Source organism: Eublepharis macularius, chromosome 8 (assembly GCF_028583425.1).
Source record: "Eublepharis macularius isolate TG4126 chromosome 8, MPM_Emac_v1.0, whole genome shotgun sequence".
NCBI classification, from domain to species: Eukaryota; Metazoa; Chordata; class Lepidosauria; order Squamata; family Eublepharidae; genus Eublepharis; species Eublepharis macularius.
The window spans coordinates 51,511,759-51,529,306 of NC_072797.1; the positions used below are offsets into that span (position 1 = coordinate 51,511,759).

Genomic DNA, 17,548 nt, shown 5'->3' on the forward strand with positions numbered 1-17,548 from the left:
AGATCTGCGCAAACCATGATTTAAATTGAATCTTACTGACTAGTGATTTAAATCGTGATTTAAATCGATTAGATTTAAATCAAATCCACCCTGCACAAGAAAAGAAATGAAACTTCATCACACTACAGTGCAACTACAAAATTGATTGGTTCAGTTGTCTGGTGAAGGTGCGCTATTCCAAGGCTTTATTCACAAATGATTATGTTAACCACATGCCTATCTATGATTGCCATCTGTGCATTTTAAAAATCTCATTTATTTATTTATTCACTTCATTTATATCCTACCTTTCTCTCCATTGGGGACTGAAAGTGGCTCACATCGTTTTCTGCTCCTTCATTTTATCCTCACAACAACCCTCTGAGGCAGGTCAGGGTGAGAGTGTGTGGCTGAGAGTGTGTGATTGGTCCAAGATCATCCAGCAAGCATCCATTGCAGTAGGGGATTCAAAGTTCTGTCTCCAAGATACTAGCCCAACATTTTAACCACTACACCACCTTACATTTCCTTTATGCCTCCAGATAGAACACATTGCAAGTCCAAACAAGAGTCAATAGGAAATGTTTAGGGAAAATTGCTTCCCAGTACATTTATTGTAGGGATAACCACATCTGTATATACCAGTACATTTTTTCAGCTTATCTATCAATGCAAACAATTTCATAGTAATACATAATAATGTTTAACATAGTGTACATTTGCTCCCAAATAATAAAAGGAGCCTATAGGGACCTGGCAACCCTAATTATAGCCCTTTGCAGGTATTAAAAGCCATGTCTACTCTACATTATTGAAAACATTGCAACTTTCCTGGTCATGTGAAGATGCAGGCATTGGGAGTGGGCCAGAAGACATGTTTCTGTTCCCTTCTACACATGTACAGTATATGTAGTTTTTAACATTGTTGCCTTTACAATACATTTTTGACTTGTGTAAGCTCTCTAGATCTTTTTGATGAGGTAGGATGAATAAATTGGTGGGTGATAGAAATCAGATTCACCAGCGCTCAGGTCAATGGGTAAGGGGAGCCCCTGCCCCTACTTGGCCAGGCATAAGAGGCCCCAGAGTACAATCTTAAGCAGAGTTACACCCTTTTAAGCCCATTTATTTCTGTGGATTTAGAAGGGTATAACTGTTTAGGATTGCATGGTTCATCACTTAACCCAGTTCCAAGATCACATGGTACCTTTGAGGGGGATGAGAAAGTTTCTCTATGTCAGCAGATTGTGGCTCACCAAATGAAATGTTAACTACCAATGGGTGGTGTCCTACCGAATGCTTATGCAGTACTAGGTAAAAACCAAATTGATAGGTCTCCATATCTAGATGGTTGTATTTGATTTGGTGAGTTATAATTCGTGCAAGCCTCTGTGATTTTTTTTGCAAACCATCATAAGAATACAGGGTTAACTGCAGCGGCCTTTTTTAAAGTAAGAATTCACAACTTTTTATTTGAAATAAAGTACTTTGAATCAAGCACATTTAAGTGAAAAGGTAGAGAGCTTACACAAGGTACACATAGAAATGCTTGACAAAGGGGTTAATGTTTGTCAGCATTTTTTAATGAGAAAAGCAGATTTCTAGTCTTGGCTTTGCTTCAGGTTATCTGTCTTAATTGTTGTTTACAGCAAAGTTGATGGAATGTATGAGTAAGTAAACAATGCCCTTAACTCTCCTCACACCTGATTGTAAAAACATACTCATTGCCAAAGGAGAACAGGGTGAGACACACCCTGCAAATGCACTGTGTAAACAACTGCTTTCATAAGTAGGTAGGAAACGTCAACTGTTATCTAATTCATAGCTTCACTAGCTTATTTTGTTTTACTTTACAGGAAATCTATATTCTGGAATGCAAAGGAGACACTGTCAGAGAAAACAGTCCATAGTTTTACTGGAGCTGATTATGGTTTCTCATTAATAAAAGCCAAATAGTGGCAGAGATCAGATTCCAAGTTTGTGCTGCAACTGACCTGTGCGCCTACATTACTGAAGCCTTGGCACAGTTGTCATTATTGCCCTATCCTAAACATATATTTAGTGTTTCAGAAAGTCCACTAAAGTAGAGCAGACTGGCTGAGATTCTGTAGCTGATCTGTGTAAAGGCATGCAAATACTTCCTGTTTACAGGGGTGCTTACTTGGAAGGAAGATTCCTTTATTTCAGCACAGCTTCCTTTCAGGTACCTTTCTGTGACCAGAAGCACTTTGTACTTGGGAAGCATTTTGATTTAATCACTTTCTTTGTCAAAGTCACATTGACTTCAGGCTTGATGATTGCATCTGTTGCCGTACAATTCAGGTTACAGATGGGTAAGAAACTTCAGTTCTCAAAAGCTCACACCCTGGAAATCTAGTTGTTTTCTAAGGTGCATACAATTCTGTTGACTATTGAATTTCATATTGTTGCAGATTTTTAGATGGGTTGAAAATTATTCCCTGGCTTTCCATTCTCCTCCCAAAGACAAGTTATCTATATTGTTACATCAATTTTTGTAATGTAACACTTTTCTTGTATCTATTTATTTTCCATGTTTATCAACAGTTTTTTTCATGCATTCAAAATTCTCAAGGAGAAACATTCTGCCACCTATCCCTGTGCCATGTATCTGATTCTGTATGTACTTTTGGCTTAGATTTTTGTAGAGGAATAAAAACAAACTCTTCATTGGCTCCTTGTGGAGCAAGTAAAGGTATGAGTCATAGAGATTGTCAGTGGGTAGTGTCTTGAGCCATTGGAAATATGAATGTTATTATAAATAGTTCTGTTACCTTAATAAAACAGTTTTAACTTCCTTTTTAATCCTCAAGAATAAAAGGGTCTATCCATATTACAAGCCCCCAAAGCTTTCAAAATACCCCTCCTCTTTCAGCATTTTACCATTGTTTAGGAGAAACAGTATTTTGAAGGCTTTGGAGCTCCTGACAAAAGGAAATATTCAGCCTTCTCTTTCTCCTCATAGTTCCAGAAATCCACAACCACAGCCCCAGCTATTTTTGCATCCTCATTAAAAGCCTTTTCACACTTTACACAGCAAGTGTACTTTTCCATATGGCATTTGCAGTGAAAGTATAGACACATGTCTGTAAGTGCTAAAGAACATGTCACCATTGTGATGAGCCCATGGCACCCTGACTGTTGTCAATTGTGCTACTGAATTTAGCACTGCAAATGCCACTGTCCATGTAGCAAACATGCTTGCTTCATAGATGCCTAATATATATGAGAGGTGGGATCCAAACTCTCCAGAGTGAAGGTGAAAGTACTTCTGCTCACCCACAGGAGAGGAACAACATTTCTCTGTGGTGGGATCATGCTTCACAAAGTGCACCTCCAGCAGGCTCCCTGACCTTGGATGGTGGCTGGGCGAGGAAGCTGCCACTGCAAGAGAGACACTTAAAAACCCCTCATAGAGTACCCATGCACAGCAGGTGGAACCCAGTCTTACATGAAATCAACAAAGAAAATAAATTAGATCTGCCTTTTGTTCTTTCCTTGCTTTTCGTTGTTTCGTGCACTTAAATAGTGCGGACCAGAGGTCGTGCTGTGCTGCAACAAAAGAGGCTTCATCAGGCTTCTTAAATGATCTCAGTGATTTGTTTAAAGCCTTTCTTCAAGAAATAGCAAAAGATTAATACCAACTGTTTTGAAAGATTATATTTGCTATTATTAGAGTTAATAAAACCCATTAATGACCTTGCAGCTAAATGTGTGGTTAACTGAAACAGAAGCATTAAAATAGGCTTTTTCTTGAACACAAGTTCACAAAGCTCACTTGAAAACAATGTGATCCTGAGGAGAAATGATCCAAAATCAACATTATTCACAGTAGACACATGCTGATATTGTCCTCTGCCTAGTAAGAATTTGTTTTAACTCTAAATAATCACAGTGGGAGGAAACTGAAGAAAGATCTGTATATTTTATCATGTGCTGACCAGCGTTGGCTTCTGAACAACTCGTTTATTTATTGTGTTTCTGTACCGTTCCATAGAAAAGCTGTTTCTGATATTTGCAATAAAATGCAGGAAAAACAAAACAAGCAAATGCTGACCTATCTAGTTGAGGGGATCTTAAGTAGACATGGGCATGAACCAAAAAAAACACAAACCATGAGGTTCGTGGATTTTGACAAACCAAAAACCACGAACTGGCACGGAACTGGGGCCAGTTATGAACCAGTTCATGGTTTGTGGGGTTTAAATACTCCTTTCCAGCTGCTTAGCAGTGGCAGGGAAAGGGGCATTTAACAGTTTAAAGGCCCCTTTCCTGCCTTGCAAGCAGCAGGTCCCTTTAAACTATCAGCTGGCAGGCGGTGGGGGGATCCCCCCTCACCGCCTGCCAGCTGATAGTTTAAAGGGACCTGCCAGTGGCAGGGCCCTTTAAACTGCCCAAACCCTAGCCCCCACCACCCCAACTCCCCCAGCCCCAGTCCCACACTTATCTTCCCCTGCGGCGCGGCGTCCTCCCTCTCCTCCAGCAAGGGGCAGAAAGGCTGTTTTCGGCCCCCTCTGCCCCTGTGCAGGCCCACAGAGGAAAGGAGGAGGCCAAAAACGGCCTTTCCACCTCTCAAATGGCTGTGCGGCATCCATTTGAGGGGCAGAAAGGCCATTTTCGGCCTCCTCCATCCCTCTGTGGGCCTGTGCAGGGGCAGAGGAGGCCAAAAACAGCCTTGCCACCCCTCGCAGGAGGAGGGGGAGGATGGCACAGGCCACAGGAGTCCTCAAGGTAAGTGGGGGGCTGGGGGTGGGGTTTGTGGGCCGTTTAAAGGGGTCTGCTGCTTGGAAGCGGCAGGTCCCTTTAAACTATCAGCTGGCAGGTGGAAATGGGGGGATCCCCCCCTGCTGCCTGCCAGCTGATAGTTTAAAGGGACCTGCTGCTTGCAAGCTGCAGGAAAAGTTTACATGGCCATTTCCTCGGGGAAATGGCCATTTAAACTGTCCCTTTCCCAATATAACCCAAACGAACCCAATCCAGTAACCAGTTCGTGGAAGTTCGTAGAAAGGAGCTTCCACAATCCGTGGTTCGTGAACCATGAAGTGGCCTGGTTCATGCATTTTTTTGGGTCTTAATTGGATTCGTGCCCACCTCTAATCTTAAGTAGCAGTGCTGCTGCCGAGGACTGCTCCAGTGAAAGCAGACAACACTGTGCTGGATGGACCAATGGTATAATGATATAAGGCTGGTATAATGATAAATTGATATAAGCCATCAATGACTTACCATATGTGATATAAAGGTAAATAATAGGTAAAAGGTAAATATTTCAGTTTAAAACTTCACTCGGTTAAAAGCTTTTGTCAGCTGCAGGGAGTTGCATAACTGGAGAACCACCACCAGGAAGGCTCTAAATCTTGGTAGACTAATGTAGCAATTTCCACTGATTGGCCCTTCCTGCTGCAGTCCCCCCTCTTATCCCCCAGGAGCACCATTTAGTACTCTCTCTCTGTTATCTTTCCCAGAGGCAAGAATATATATATCTCATAAACAAACTTACTGTTTTATTTGGACTGCATTTCAGTTTGTTGGCCATCATCGAGACTGATACATATTCCATTTAAGAATTCAGGAATTCCACTGTCCTTGTAGGAGTTGAGAAGAAAATATATAATTGAATGTCGTCAGTATACGGAAGACACTATAGTCTATATCCCCTAATGAACTCCACTTGTAGTTTAATTAGATGTTAAAAGTCATAGAGGGAAAAACAGAACTCTCACGGAGCAGAATAGCAGACCACTAGCACCACCTTTTAAACCTGCCTAACAGAATCAAGATTTCTGCATGACCCTGCTACAAATGTATAATATTAATTTGCAGAAATATTTTAGCATGTTTGATCATTTAAATACTTGTTTATTATTATACACATTGATAACCAATCATATGACCCTGATGCAGATGTATATAGGATTGAATGCTTCAGTGCTGATGTGAAGGGAATTGCCATTCCTTTATACCAAAATAGTGTGCTAATGTGGCAACTAAGCATAGCAAAATAGCCATTGGATCCAGGCACTGTGTGCTGCTGAGGCATCTGATAAACCGTGACAGACAGAGAAATAGATGCTGGACAGCATATCCTGAGGGCTGCTGTAGTGGTGGTGGGTAGCTGCTGATGCAAAAGTGGTGCTGCTGGTCCATTCCCTATGGACATTCTGCAGGGAGAAATAACACACACCCCTCCATAAGGCACAAACGGCATACCAAGCATGCTGGAGTTCATATCAACGCCAGCAACACTCACCAATCAGACAACGGCAACCATTGTGAGTGGCACACAGGCACAGCCAATCACTGTTCACCAGTCGAGCCATTGTTCTCTGATGCCACTCACCTCCATGGAGATCTAGAAACAGGAAGGAAAGACCTGGCAGCAGCACAACTCAACAGAGGCCTGAGTGCCCCTTTCCAGTGCCTACAGGAAAGGCATCCTTATGACAGACAGGGCACCCACCCCTTACCCAGGAAAGTGTGTGCTGCAAAAGTACTGCACACATACAGCCATCAGGTAGTTCTCACAGCTTGCTGTTTGTATTTTTGGCAGGTTGTTTCACTGTATTCCTTACTAACCATGCAGTACAGTACAATTGGCCATTTTAAGCAATAATTGCTTCCATTGATAGTAGACTGTAGTTACTGCTCTTTATGTGGCATAATGTTGTTACTCATAAGATGGCCTTCCTGCCCATAAACCTACCTGTCAATTAAATCTGCTTCAGAAGTCCTGATTAGAGATGGGCATGAACCGCATAATGAACTTCAAAAATCCACAAAATTGGCGATCGTGCAATCGCGATCCAGCGGTTCATGATTGTCCACGACCAACGAACCAGAGTTCAGAAGAGGCCTGGTTCGGTGCGTTCGGCCGTACTTCGTGAAGCCAGTCAGGTGCCAGCAATCAATTCCGCTGGCGACGGAGCTGGGGGAATGCCTGAACTCTGTCTGCGCTCCTTCTGTTGCCCTGGAAACCCGAATGGAAGCCCAGCTTACCTTGATCGGCAGGTCTTCCTTCCAACCATGGAGCTGCAAAGCGGTTACAAGTTGGGAAAAGACACCCAAGGGAGGGAGGGGGAGGGGGGTGTTCTGTAGCCATGGGCACTCCAATCTCATCCTTGCAAACCCTGATAGGCAGCTCTGACAGCCAAACACAGACCTGTGCTTATAAATAGCCGTGGGCTCCCAGGCTGGGTTTCACTTTCAGCGAGCAGTGGAGTGGAACAGAGCTCTTGCTTGCCAGTTGCTAGCCTTTGGGAGTATAATTGAGCTTGGATTTTTGTGGGAGTTTCCTGGGGGCCTTGGATTGGAGAGGGTATAACTACAAGATCCCTTTTGCAATCTTGTCCAAACTTGGGTGATGGCTGTAGGAGAGCCTGCAAAAGGCTCCTCAGGAATATGGGCTCTCTTAAGTGCCATGGGGGCTGTTCCGCACCCCACAAACCGTGAACCGGTTCGGCAACAGAAAATCTTCATTGCGGTTTGCGATCTTGGGATCATTGTTGGCACCGAACTGCGAACCACTGCTTTGCTAAATTTTTTTGGTTCGTGCCCATGTCTAGTCCTGATCTTAGTGTTCCTTTAGAAGTTATATGGATAAGCACATGGAAATGGACCTTCACATTGGTTATCAAACTTCTTTCCCAACAAAACTCACCTGCCACCAAGCTTGAGGTGCCAGGTAAATACATTCTTTTTTCCCCTATATTTTCTATTAAGTTTTGTTTTAAGAGATTTTCTTTTCTTTAAAGGTTGTATTAGTTTTTTTTCTCTCTGTCTTCAGAGACTTGGTTATATTCTTCTCTGCTTTATGTGCTAGTTATTTTTAGGCTGGTTGTTTTATGATTATGAGGTTTTATTGTTGTGCTGACTGTATTGGATGGTGATATTTTTGGCTTTCTGGTTGGTTAAATTGCTTTTTGGTTATTGCATATTGTTCTCAGTTTTTACTTGGATGCCACTTTGAATGTGTAATGCTTGAGAATGCAGAGTGTCTTATATAAATGAATGACGCAGTGGGAAGACTGTGCTTGGAACTTGATGGATTTGTTTCAAATAGCAGCTAAATGCCTTGGCTGGGAAGTATTGCGTGCTGCTGTCTTTTTATATGGCAGACATGATTGTGTTTCCTAAAGTTGATAGAACTGTCCTGAACACATATTTACCTTATGTATCAAAATATTATTTTAGCTATGTGCCAATAGATGCTGTAGTTGCTGTATTTCAGATGTTTCTCTTTGCCCCTCCCACAAAGGATAGAAGATGCTAAATTATTATTTTTAAAATTTATTTTGTTGAGTAACATATTGCTTCCTGCAATGCATGTTTGTACTAGCATCTGCCTTCCATGCTGTTAGTTGTGCTTCATTATCAAATGGTAGAGTTCTTTGAAAGCTACGAAAGAGGTATAAAACTGCAATCATGCATCTTTCTAGGTTTATATAGGTACAAAAGAAAATCTGTGTTTTTTAAAAAACGAACTCTGCCCCATGGTATTTTGTCAGACAAGACATGCACATATACATAAAATGTTTCATTAGCTTTTGAGAAAAAGTATGTGCTTAAATGCAATTCAAAATAATACTATTATGAACAAGAGGAAACAGCTGGCTCGCATGTGATTGTCCATTACTCACAACAAGTGCTGTCCTAAGCAGAGTAGTTACAGAGCCTAACTACAAGTAACGCCTTACACAGCTTGGACACTTGTCAGCTTCCCTCAAGTTTTGATGGGAAATGTAGGCATTCTGGTTTTACAGCTTGGCTCTCCATTACAGCTGCAAGACCAGAACGCCTACATTTCCCATCAAAACTTGAGGGAAGCTGACAAGTGTCCAACCTGTGTCAGGCGTCACTTGTAGCTTGGCTCTCAGTCCCTTGAAATCAATAGGCTTAGAAAGGAATAACTCTGCTTAGGATGGCACTGCAAGTGCCTCAGGCCATTTTCACACTGCTTACTGGCCACGGAACATCACACCAAGCTTCCAGAACAACAGCCATTCTCGTGCGAAATCGCACCAGGAAGATGCTGTCATTCCAGGAGCTTGACGCGATGTTCTGTGGCCGGTAAGCAGTGTGAAAACGGCCTCACAGATGGATGGATGCAAATGCCTCAATTGAAAATAATTGTTGGAGGTAAAATGAGGTGATATAAGAGTCACCCAACCCCAGCGGTGTTTGAGCTAAGTGAGAAACATGCCTATGTGAACTTAGACTTAATCTGTAGAGCCTATTAGCTGACAGTAGTTCAGCATCTGTAGCTCATTTTAAAACAATCCTAGTAGCACTGCCATTGCTAATAGCATTTAAAAATTAGTAGACTACCTATAGTTTTGAGTGTAGGCATTAGGAACCAAAGAGATGCAAGACAAGCCATTGTGGGCTATGTCTGGCCTTTGGGCCATTTGGTGAATGTATTGTCGAAAGCTTTCATGGCCGGAGAACGATGGTTGTTGTGGGTTTTCCGGGCTGTATTGCCGTGGTCTTGGCATTGTAGTTCCTGACGTTTCGCCAGCAGCTGTGGCTGGCATCTTCAGAGGTGTAGCACCAAAAGACAGAGATCTCTCAGTGTCACAGTGTGGAAAAGATGTGGGTCATTTGTATCTACTCAGGAGGGGTGGGGTTGAGCTGAGTCATCCTGTGAGAGTTTCCCAGGGTGTGGAATGCTAATGGCGGGAGGCTTCACTGTATCCTGAGGAGGTTCTTTTGCATATGGATTGGTACTTGATGTGCTAATCTTCTCTGCAGGGCTATTGTCGGGGATAGAATGTTTTGTTAGCCTGGTGTTTTTCAGAACTGGAAACCATGCTCTGTTCATTCTTAAGGTTTCTTCTTTCCTGTTGAAGTTTTGCTTATGCTTGTGAATTTCAATGGCTTCCCTGTGCAGTCTGACAAAGTAGTTGGAAGTGTTGTCCAGTATTTTGGTGTCCTGGAATAAGATACTGTGCCCTGTTTGAGTTAGGCTATGTTCAGCCACTGCTGATTTTTCAGGTTGTCCAAGTCTGGAGTGTCTTTCATGTTCTTTTATTCTTGTCTGGATGCTACGCTTTGTGGTCCCGATGTAAACTTGTCCACAGCTGCAGGGTATACGATATACTCCTGCAGAGGTGAGGGGTCTCTACTGTCTTTTGCTGATCGTAGCATCTGTTGTATTTTTCGGGTGGGTCTGAATACTGCTTGAAGGTTATGCTTTTTCATAAGCTTTCCCATCTGATCAGTAATTCCTTTGATATATGGCAAAAACACTTTTCCTGTAGGAGACTGTTTTTCCTTGGTTGTTTGATTCATCCTGGGTTTGATTGCTCTTCGGATTTCATTTCTGGAGTAGCCATTTGCCTGAAGTGCGTGGTTTAGATGGTTAATTTCCTCATTGAGAAAGTGCGGCTCACATATCCGTCTTGCACGGTCCACTAATGTTTTCATTATGCCTCTTTTCTGTCGGGGGTGGTGATTGGAGTTTTTGTGTAAGTACCGATCAGTGTGAGTTGGTTTCCTGTAGACCTTGTGACCTAACTGAAAGTTTGCTTTAGAATCAGCACCCCACAAACCTAGTGTATGGTTCCGGTTTGTGGATGATACATTTATCATTTGGAGCCATGGGGAGGAAGAATTGATGGGGTTTTTGAATCATCTCAACAACATCCACCTGAACATACAATTCACAATGGCGAAAGAAATCGAGGGAAAACTCCCATTCCTGGATACCTTGGTCATCCGCAAAGATGTGACCAATAACATGAATAAAATAAATATTCCACAAACCATATAAAAATGACATCAGGTAAACCAATAACCTTGTATTTCAGTTGGCAGCTCTAAAAGGCCTGACATTGCTCTGGAATGAATATCATTGTTAATTGATGCCAATATAATTTTTTCTTCTAGGTCTCATTTCTAGCCTCAGCTTATGTAAGTCAGCAACTCTCCGAAGAAAGCTGCTCAGCTTTGGGGGCAATCACCCACTACCTCTATCTTTGCCAGTTCAGCTGGATGCTTATTCAGGTTAGTAATTGCGTTAGTTTCTGTTACTCAACTTTAACAAATAGTGCTTTTACCCCTTAATCCTGGATATATAATGTAGAATGCTTAAATCCCATTTCTGTGGCCTTTTTATTTTTGTGCTATCCTGGGAGAAACCTATATCTAGGAAAAGCCTATTTCTCCACTAAAGTGTATATATTCTAGGTTGTCCTAGTTATGCGTATTCTTGCCACAATTCAGGTTTGAAGGAATACCATTGTTTAGCTCTCCCTCACTCCCATCATCTTGGTTGAATAATGTGGATTAATTTTATTTTCAGATTAGCTACGTTGCTCATGAAGAAGAAAGTGAAGTCTTTGCTAACTGGTGCATGGTCATCCATAATGAATGGAAATAAAATGTCTTGCACTCTGTCATTCATTATAATTATACAGTTCCAGTGAGTCATAGAATTACAGCAAAAATCCAAAAGGGAGGAAATTAACTATTGCTATAAAATAATTATGTTTCCATAGCTAAATTGATTAGTTCACATAATATATCATTAAACAATAAATCAAAATAAAACAACTACACAATTTAGAGCCTTAGCAGCTGGCTATTTAGCCAGCCCTCTTCTTTTCCAACCATGATTAGGTTTTTTTTAATGGTCTTCACTCTTCAGCTTTCTATGCCTAGCTTTGTTTCTGTCCCTACAAATTGTATTTAATACTATTCTAAGGAAGTGAACCTCATGCAGACTCTCAAATCCCTTGATCTTGCCACAGGTTTTTCGTGTAAAAATAGGTTTATATGAGCTGCCTAACAAAGTTTCCATTCTTTTTCCATCCATTAGCATGTGTATTTTCTTGTCCTTTTGCTATTGCTTTATTTTGCAACAGAGAAGTTCTCTACAGAACAAGATGTCCAGGAACTTCTAAGATCAGCTGCATTAATTCATGATGGCTGTATGGTGTATATATACTATGCTTTCGGGTGGTGGGAGAGATTGTTTCCCAGTGATATGCAGTATATAGCTATCAATCATTTATTCGGAGTAAAGTAAAGCACTACACTCGGGGACATCACTGAGATGGGTACAAAAAGATGTCCCTCAGGCTTGATGTCATACTACAATACCTCAGGTTTTTTTAGTATAATTTATTGGGCAGTCAGAAAGGATTGAGCTACATCACTACTTTACTTTCTTGCCATGATTTCAGGGACACTGTTCAAGAGAAAACAAACAGGCCCTGCCCCATATTCTGGGGAGGGAGTTGTTTCTTGGAAGCTGTATATCAGTGGCTGAAGTATATATTGGTTCCCTTGAATGTCTGTGTGTGGTGTGTAGAATGCACCAAAATGCCTTGGACATGCATATGCAGACCCAGAAACAAGTTCTGGCGATCCAGAACTTTTTTCAGTTTAATCAATAATTTTGATCCACTGTGATCCCGCTTGTGGAAGAGCAGAATATAAATTGAATAAAATAAATAATAAAAATAATACTGAAGGGGATTAGGCAGGAAGCTAGGCAGGATCAGGTCTAGAAAGATGCAAGAAGACTAGGTATGATGGGGAAACATGCAAGCTCAAATAAAAACATACAAGAGATTGAAGAAATGCAAGTGAACTTCTAAGGGCATCATATAGATTTGCCAACCTCCAGGTGGGGCCTGGAGATCTCCCAGAATTACAACTGATCTCCAGACTCCAGTATTCCGTTCCTCTGGAGAAAGTGGCTGCTTTGGAGGATGGGCTCTATGGTATTATATTTTGCTGTCTCCAAGAATTTTCTATCCCAGAGCTGGCAATCCTAGCGGAATGTGTTACCTGAATGGTTACCTAAGTTTCTCCCAGGCCCCTAGAAGTGTCCCTCTGAGCATATCTAAAGTGCAATCAAACAATACCAGTTTATTTTAGAGATTTGGCATGGAGACCTTTAAGTCATACGAAAACAAGACGTTTAACTAAGTCTGAGATACTAATCTTTGTGCCCTTGCGTAGGAAAGATGGCTGTTTATAATGGGGGGAGGGTGAATGAGTGAGTGATCATATCTTCAGTGAAATATTCTTCCCTCTGCACATGTGAGGTAGGAAGGGGGAAATGTTAGGTTTTCTCTGCTACCAAGGCACACAATTCTTCCATGGACGTTATGAGGCTAGTTTTGGGGCAGGGTAGGAGGTTTTGCAGGCCTACCCCACACTCCGTACATGTTTCTTCTTGCTTGTTGGACTGCACTATCCCCTGGAGGTATCAGGTTCTCTATGGCGTTTTCATAGTTGGCTTATGATTGAAACATCTAAGCAGTCACACAAGATGGATGCTATAACATCTCAAATGAAGGAGGTAATTGTGACTCTTGGGCTGTTTTCACAAGGGTTATTTGCCCCAGGTTTGATGCTTTTGGGAAGTAGGGATTATTTCTACTTCCCCATGGTATTATCATATATTTGTGTACCTCCTAGGGTGTCTCTGGTTTTTCTTTAGTCTTTCCCCGACCTGCTTTGCCATGAAAGTTTGGAAAGATCAGAGCAAAGCCTGGATGGCTGCTGTGTGGATGGGGAACTTCGGATTTATCTAGTCCTGCCCACATGGCTCCTGTCCTAGCAGCATCAATTTCCTCCTCCCACCATTAGAGGCACTTAAAAAAAGAACTCCACAATTGAATATTGTTATAATGGTGTAACAATTTATGTATCAGGTCCTCTGAATTCCTAGCTTTCATTAAAAATCAAGTAAATCTCTAGCCCCTTTCTTTGCAAAGATAAAAGTGAGAAGGCAGGCTAAAGACTTCAGAGAACCTAATACAAAGATTGCTATATCATTATCTACCTATTTATTGATATCGATATTAAAACATTTGTATTCTGCCTTTCTACCCAAGAATTGCCAGATTGGGGCTGAGAAATTCCTAGAGATTTGTGGGGAGGAGCCTGAGGAATGCAGGGTTTGGAGAGGGTGGGGACCTCAGCTGGGTATAATGCTATGGATCTTTGGAGCAGTCATTTTCTTCAGGGGAACTGATCACTGAAACCTGGAGATCATTCATAATTCTGGGAGATAACCAGCCACCTCCTAGAGGCTGTCATGGCAACCGTACTATTCAACTGGAGGGGACACAAGGCAGTGACCATTACAAATTTAAAACAACATTTTAAAACCATTTAAATTTAAAATCATATTTAAAATAGTATTAAAAGAATTCAGTGAAAACACACACAACACAGAGAACAGGGAGGAGGACCATTAACAATTATTGGGGGTATGATAAAACAAATATCTAATGTAATCTATATCTACTTCTCAACTTGGCCTTTTCCACGGCTGTTTTGGCATTTGAAGGAGGAATTATTGGTAGAGGTATGCATTTCGGGTTTCTGATTTGGGACCTGATCTCTAAAGATTCGGAAATCAAAGGTTCCCAAAGCAATTTGGGTTGCTTCGGAAAGCTTTGGGACCCTTCCTAGGCTTCAGCTGGCCCGTGGGGGAATCCTCCCCCATGGGTCAGCTGAAGTTCCCACCACCCCACTTACCTGGGCCTTCCTGCTGGCCGTTGCAGCTGCAGTGGAGGCAGCGGCTACGGCTTTCAGTGCCTCCCAGCCAGCCGCTGTGGTGGTGGAGGTGGCAGCTCCAGTCTTCCCCGCTGCCCAGCTGGCTGCACGTGTGGTGGCAGAGGTGACAGCTCTGGCCTTTCCCACCACCCAGCTGGCCGCTGCAGAGGCAGAGGCAGACGTGGCAGCTCCAACCTACCCCAGCACCTAGCTAGCCACTGTCGGGCAGAGGCAGTGGCTCTAGCCTTCCCTGCCACCCAGATGGTCACTGCGGCAGCAGAGGTGGAAGCTCCAGCCTGCCACCCAGTTAGTCTTACTGGCTTCCTCCCTGGCCAGGTATGTGGGGTGGGGGGCGGGGACAAAGCTTTGCCCCTCACTTCAGTATCGTCCGAATCTTCACGGAGCATACCAAAGCGATTTGAACACCCAAATCTGAAGCAGCTTGCCACTTCAAGTTTTGGGTTGTTACGAGTCATTTTCCTGCTTTAGGTAAGCTCGAAGCAGGAAGCTCGCATTTTTTTCAGGTGCACACCCCTAATTTGATTGGTGCTAGGATCAGCAGCGACTACTGGAGTGGCTTGTTACTATGCAACTTGTATGACTTAACGCTTGCTAGTGTTTAAAAGCAGCTGCCCCATAAAAGCCAGTGTGTTGTCAGGGTTAGAGTTTCATACTAGGATCTGTGAGACCCAGGTTTGAATCCCCACTCCGCTGTGGAAGTTCATAGTTCATTGAGCCAGTGACACATACTCAGTCTAATCAACCTCATGGGATTGCTATGAGGATAAAATGAAGGGAAAGCTGCTTTAAGCCCCCCTTATGGAGAAAGGAGAGGTATAAAGGAAGCAAATAAATAATACAAATAGATTAAGATGGGGGACAGATTTTCAGGCTATGGATGACAGGATATGGCAGACAGATCCCTGTACCATTACAACAAGAAGTATCCCAAAAAGTCCAGTTCCTCTTTATGGAACTCACATTTAGACAATTTACTGGTAGTTTATGCTTTTTTAAAGCGGTCAACACCTTTCTGACAATTCCCCATGGGATTCTTTATCAGGAGAATAAATCAACACATCATCTAGGTAAATAACCACACCTTTGTACAGGTATTCATGTAGCACTTCATTAATTAAATTCATAAACAATTTAATAAACAGATAAAACATAGGACCCACAAAGACTGGGGAGAGATGAGGTGCCCTCAAAAGTCTTTGCAGGTTCTCTGCTTGTAACAATATGATGATATTCAATTGCTGATTTTTAAAAAAATTGGATAAGCACTGGTGCTGCATGGGGAAGGGGTGATAGCCACTGCTGGGGGAGTGGGGCAGGGAAACTACAAGAAAACCTACCCTGTGGAAGCCCTATTGTTTCTGTACTGTACTGGCAGCTCTAGCATCAGTGGGAAAACTATACAAGACTATCCTCCCATTTGTGGAAACTACCTACTATTATCAAACAAGCAATAAATATTTGTTTGTAAAATATATTTTGCTGAATTCAGACTAAATTGTCAATTTCTGTTGATTCTGCTAAAGACTACCCTCATGTAATTCTTCAGGGTCTCTTATCCTGTAAAAGCAGCATTTTGTGGAGATTACAGTGAGAGGGGGGAGTAGGATTGCCAGCTCCTGGAGATTTAAGGGGTACAGTCTGGAGAGTTCAGGTTTGTTGGAGGGGAGGGACCTAAGCATGGTATAATGCCACAGAGTCCACACTCCAAAGCAGCCATTTTCTCCTGAGGAACTGATCTGTGCGCTCTGAAAATCAGTTGTAATTCTGGGAGATCTCCAGCTACCACCTGGAAGTTGGCAGCCCTAGGGGGACACAGGAAAGTTCTGTTCTGCCACTACCAGAGAGAGCAGAAAGTCGTCATGATAAAGCTTGATTTTTTTTCTTAGCACGAACAATATTGTCTGCACTACTTGTAACTATTTAAGTATTTGAGATTTTAAAAATTCAAATTAAATATGTCATCTGAAAAGTAGCTTGAAGACCTCCATCCCAATATAAACCCTCACATGAAATATATTTAATTGGGCTTCCATTAAGCTTTATATTAAAAGGCAATCATTTTGAATTTTCTCCCCAGTGTGATATTAACACAAAAGTTCCTTCATCTGAAAAGTGGGAAACTAGCTGTACATTTTTGGTCTCTACATGTTGGTTATTGTTACACCATAGCAACAGGAAAGGTTTTGCTAAATTTAGATCTGTTTGTATTTCACCTATTTAATTTTGGACGATCAGACTTATAGCTATCAAGATAAAATGACACTGGACAGGAGATAACAAACAGACCAAAACTTTGTAGGGCCCAGTAGAGTCCGAGTCATCATTCATGTGGTAAGAGATAAGAAGGTAGGTAAATATAGTTAGACAGAGAAAACAAGGTTAAGGACATATAGTACCAGTTCTTAGAAACAATTCGAATTGCATGAATAAGCAGACGTGTTCTAACAGAGAAAATTAATGGGATCACATCTCCTTGACTAAACAGAATGGCATAAATAAATTCCAGGGTTCATCTGTCTAGAGCTGGACCATGGCCTAGTTTTGTCAACAAGGCCACGAAGCTGGTTGCTTTCTGCCAGTTTGTTCTTTTAATGTTATAGGCAGGAAATAGCCTCATATATTATAAAATGATAGCAGAGAAAAGAAAGCTTGAGTGGGGGAGTGGTAGTGGTATCACAATGACTGTTCAGCAAGTAATGGGAGGAAAGTCTATAAATTTATTTATTTATTTATTTATTTATGTCATTTATAGTCTGCCTTTCTCACTGAGACTCAAAGCGTATTACATAGTGTGAGATTAGTACCATCAGTGGGAAGGACAAAGGCAGGCATTTCCATACATTGTCAAGAACATTTCCATAAACAATGTCATAGGGTAAATGAATACAAGTTTACAAAGACATAGCATTAGTAAGGATTCAAAATGGGGCTGAAGAATTGCTGAAACAGAACATAATTCTAGGGCTGACATTAAACAACATGAAGCACAGGTAGTATACAGGAGTACATTAAATGG

General features: G+C 41.9%; 1 protein-coding gene across 1 annotated transcript in view; it reads left to right on the forward strand.

Annotated features, from left to right (window-relative positions):
* ADGRV1 (adhesion G protein-coupled receptor V1) overlaps positions 1–17,548 on the forward strand; it is a 428,595-nt gene that overhangs the window by 284,339 nt on the left and 126,708 nt on the right. The window contains exon 84 of the mRNA XM_054987564.1: positions 10,882–10,998. Within this exon, the coding sequence (XP_054843539.1) occupies positions 10,882–10,998 (117 nt within the window). The remainder of the gene's footprint in view (positions 1–10,881; positions 10,999–17,548) is intronic.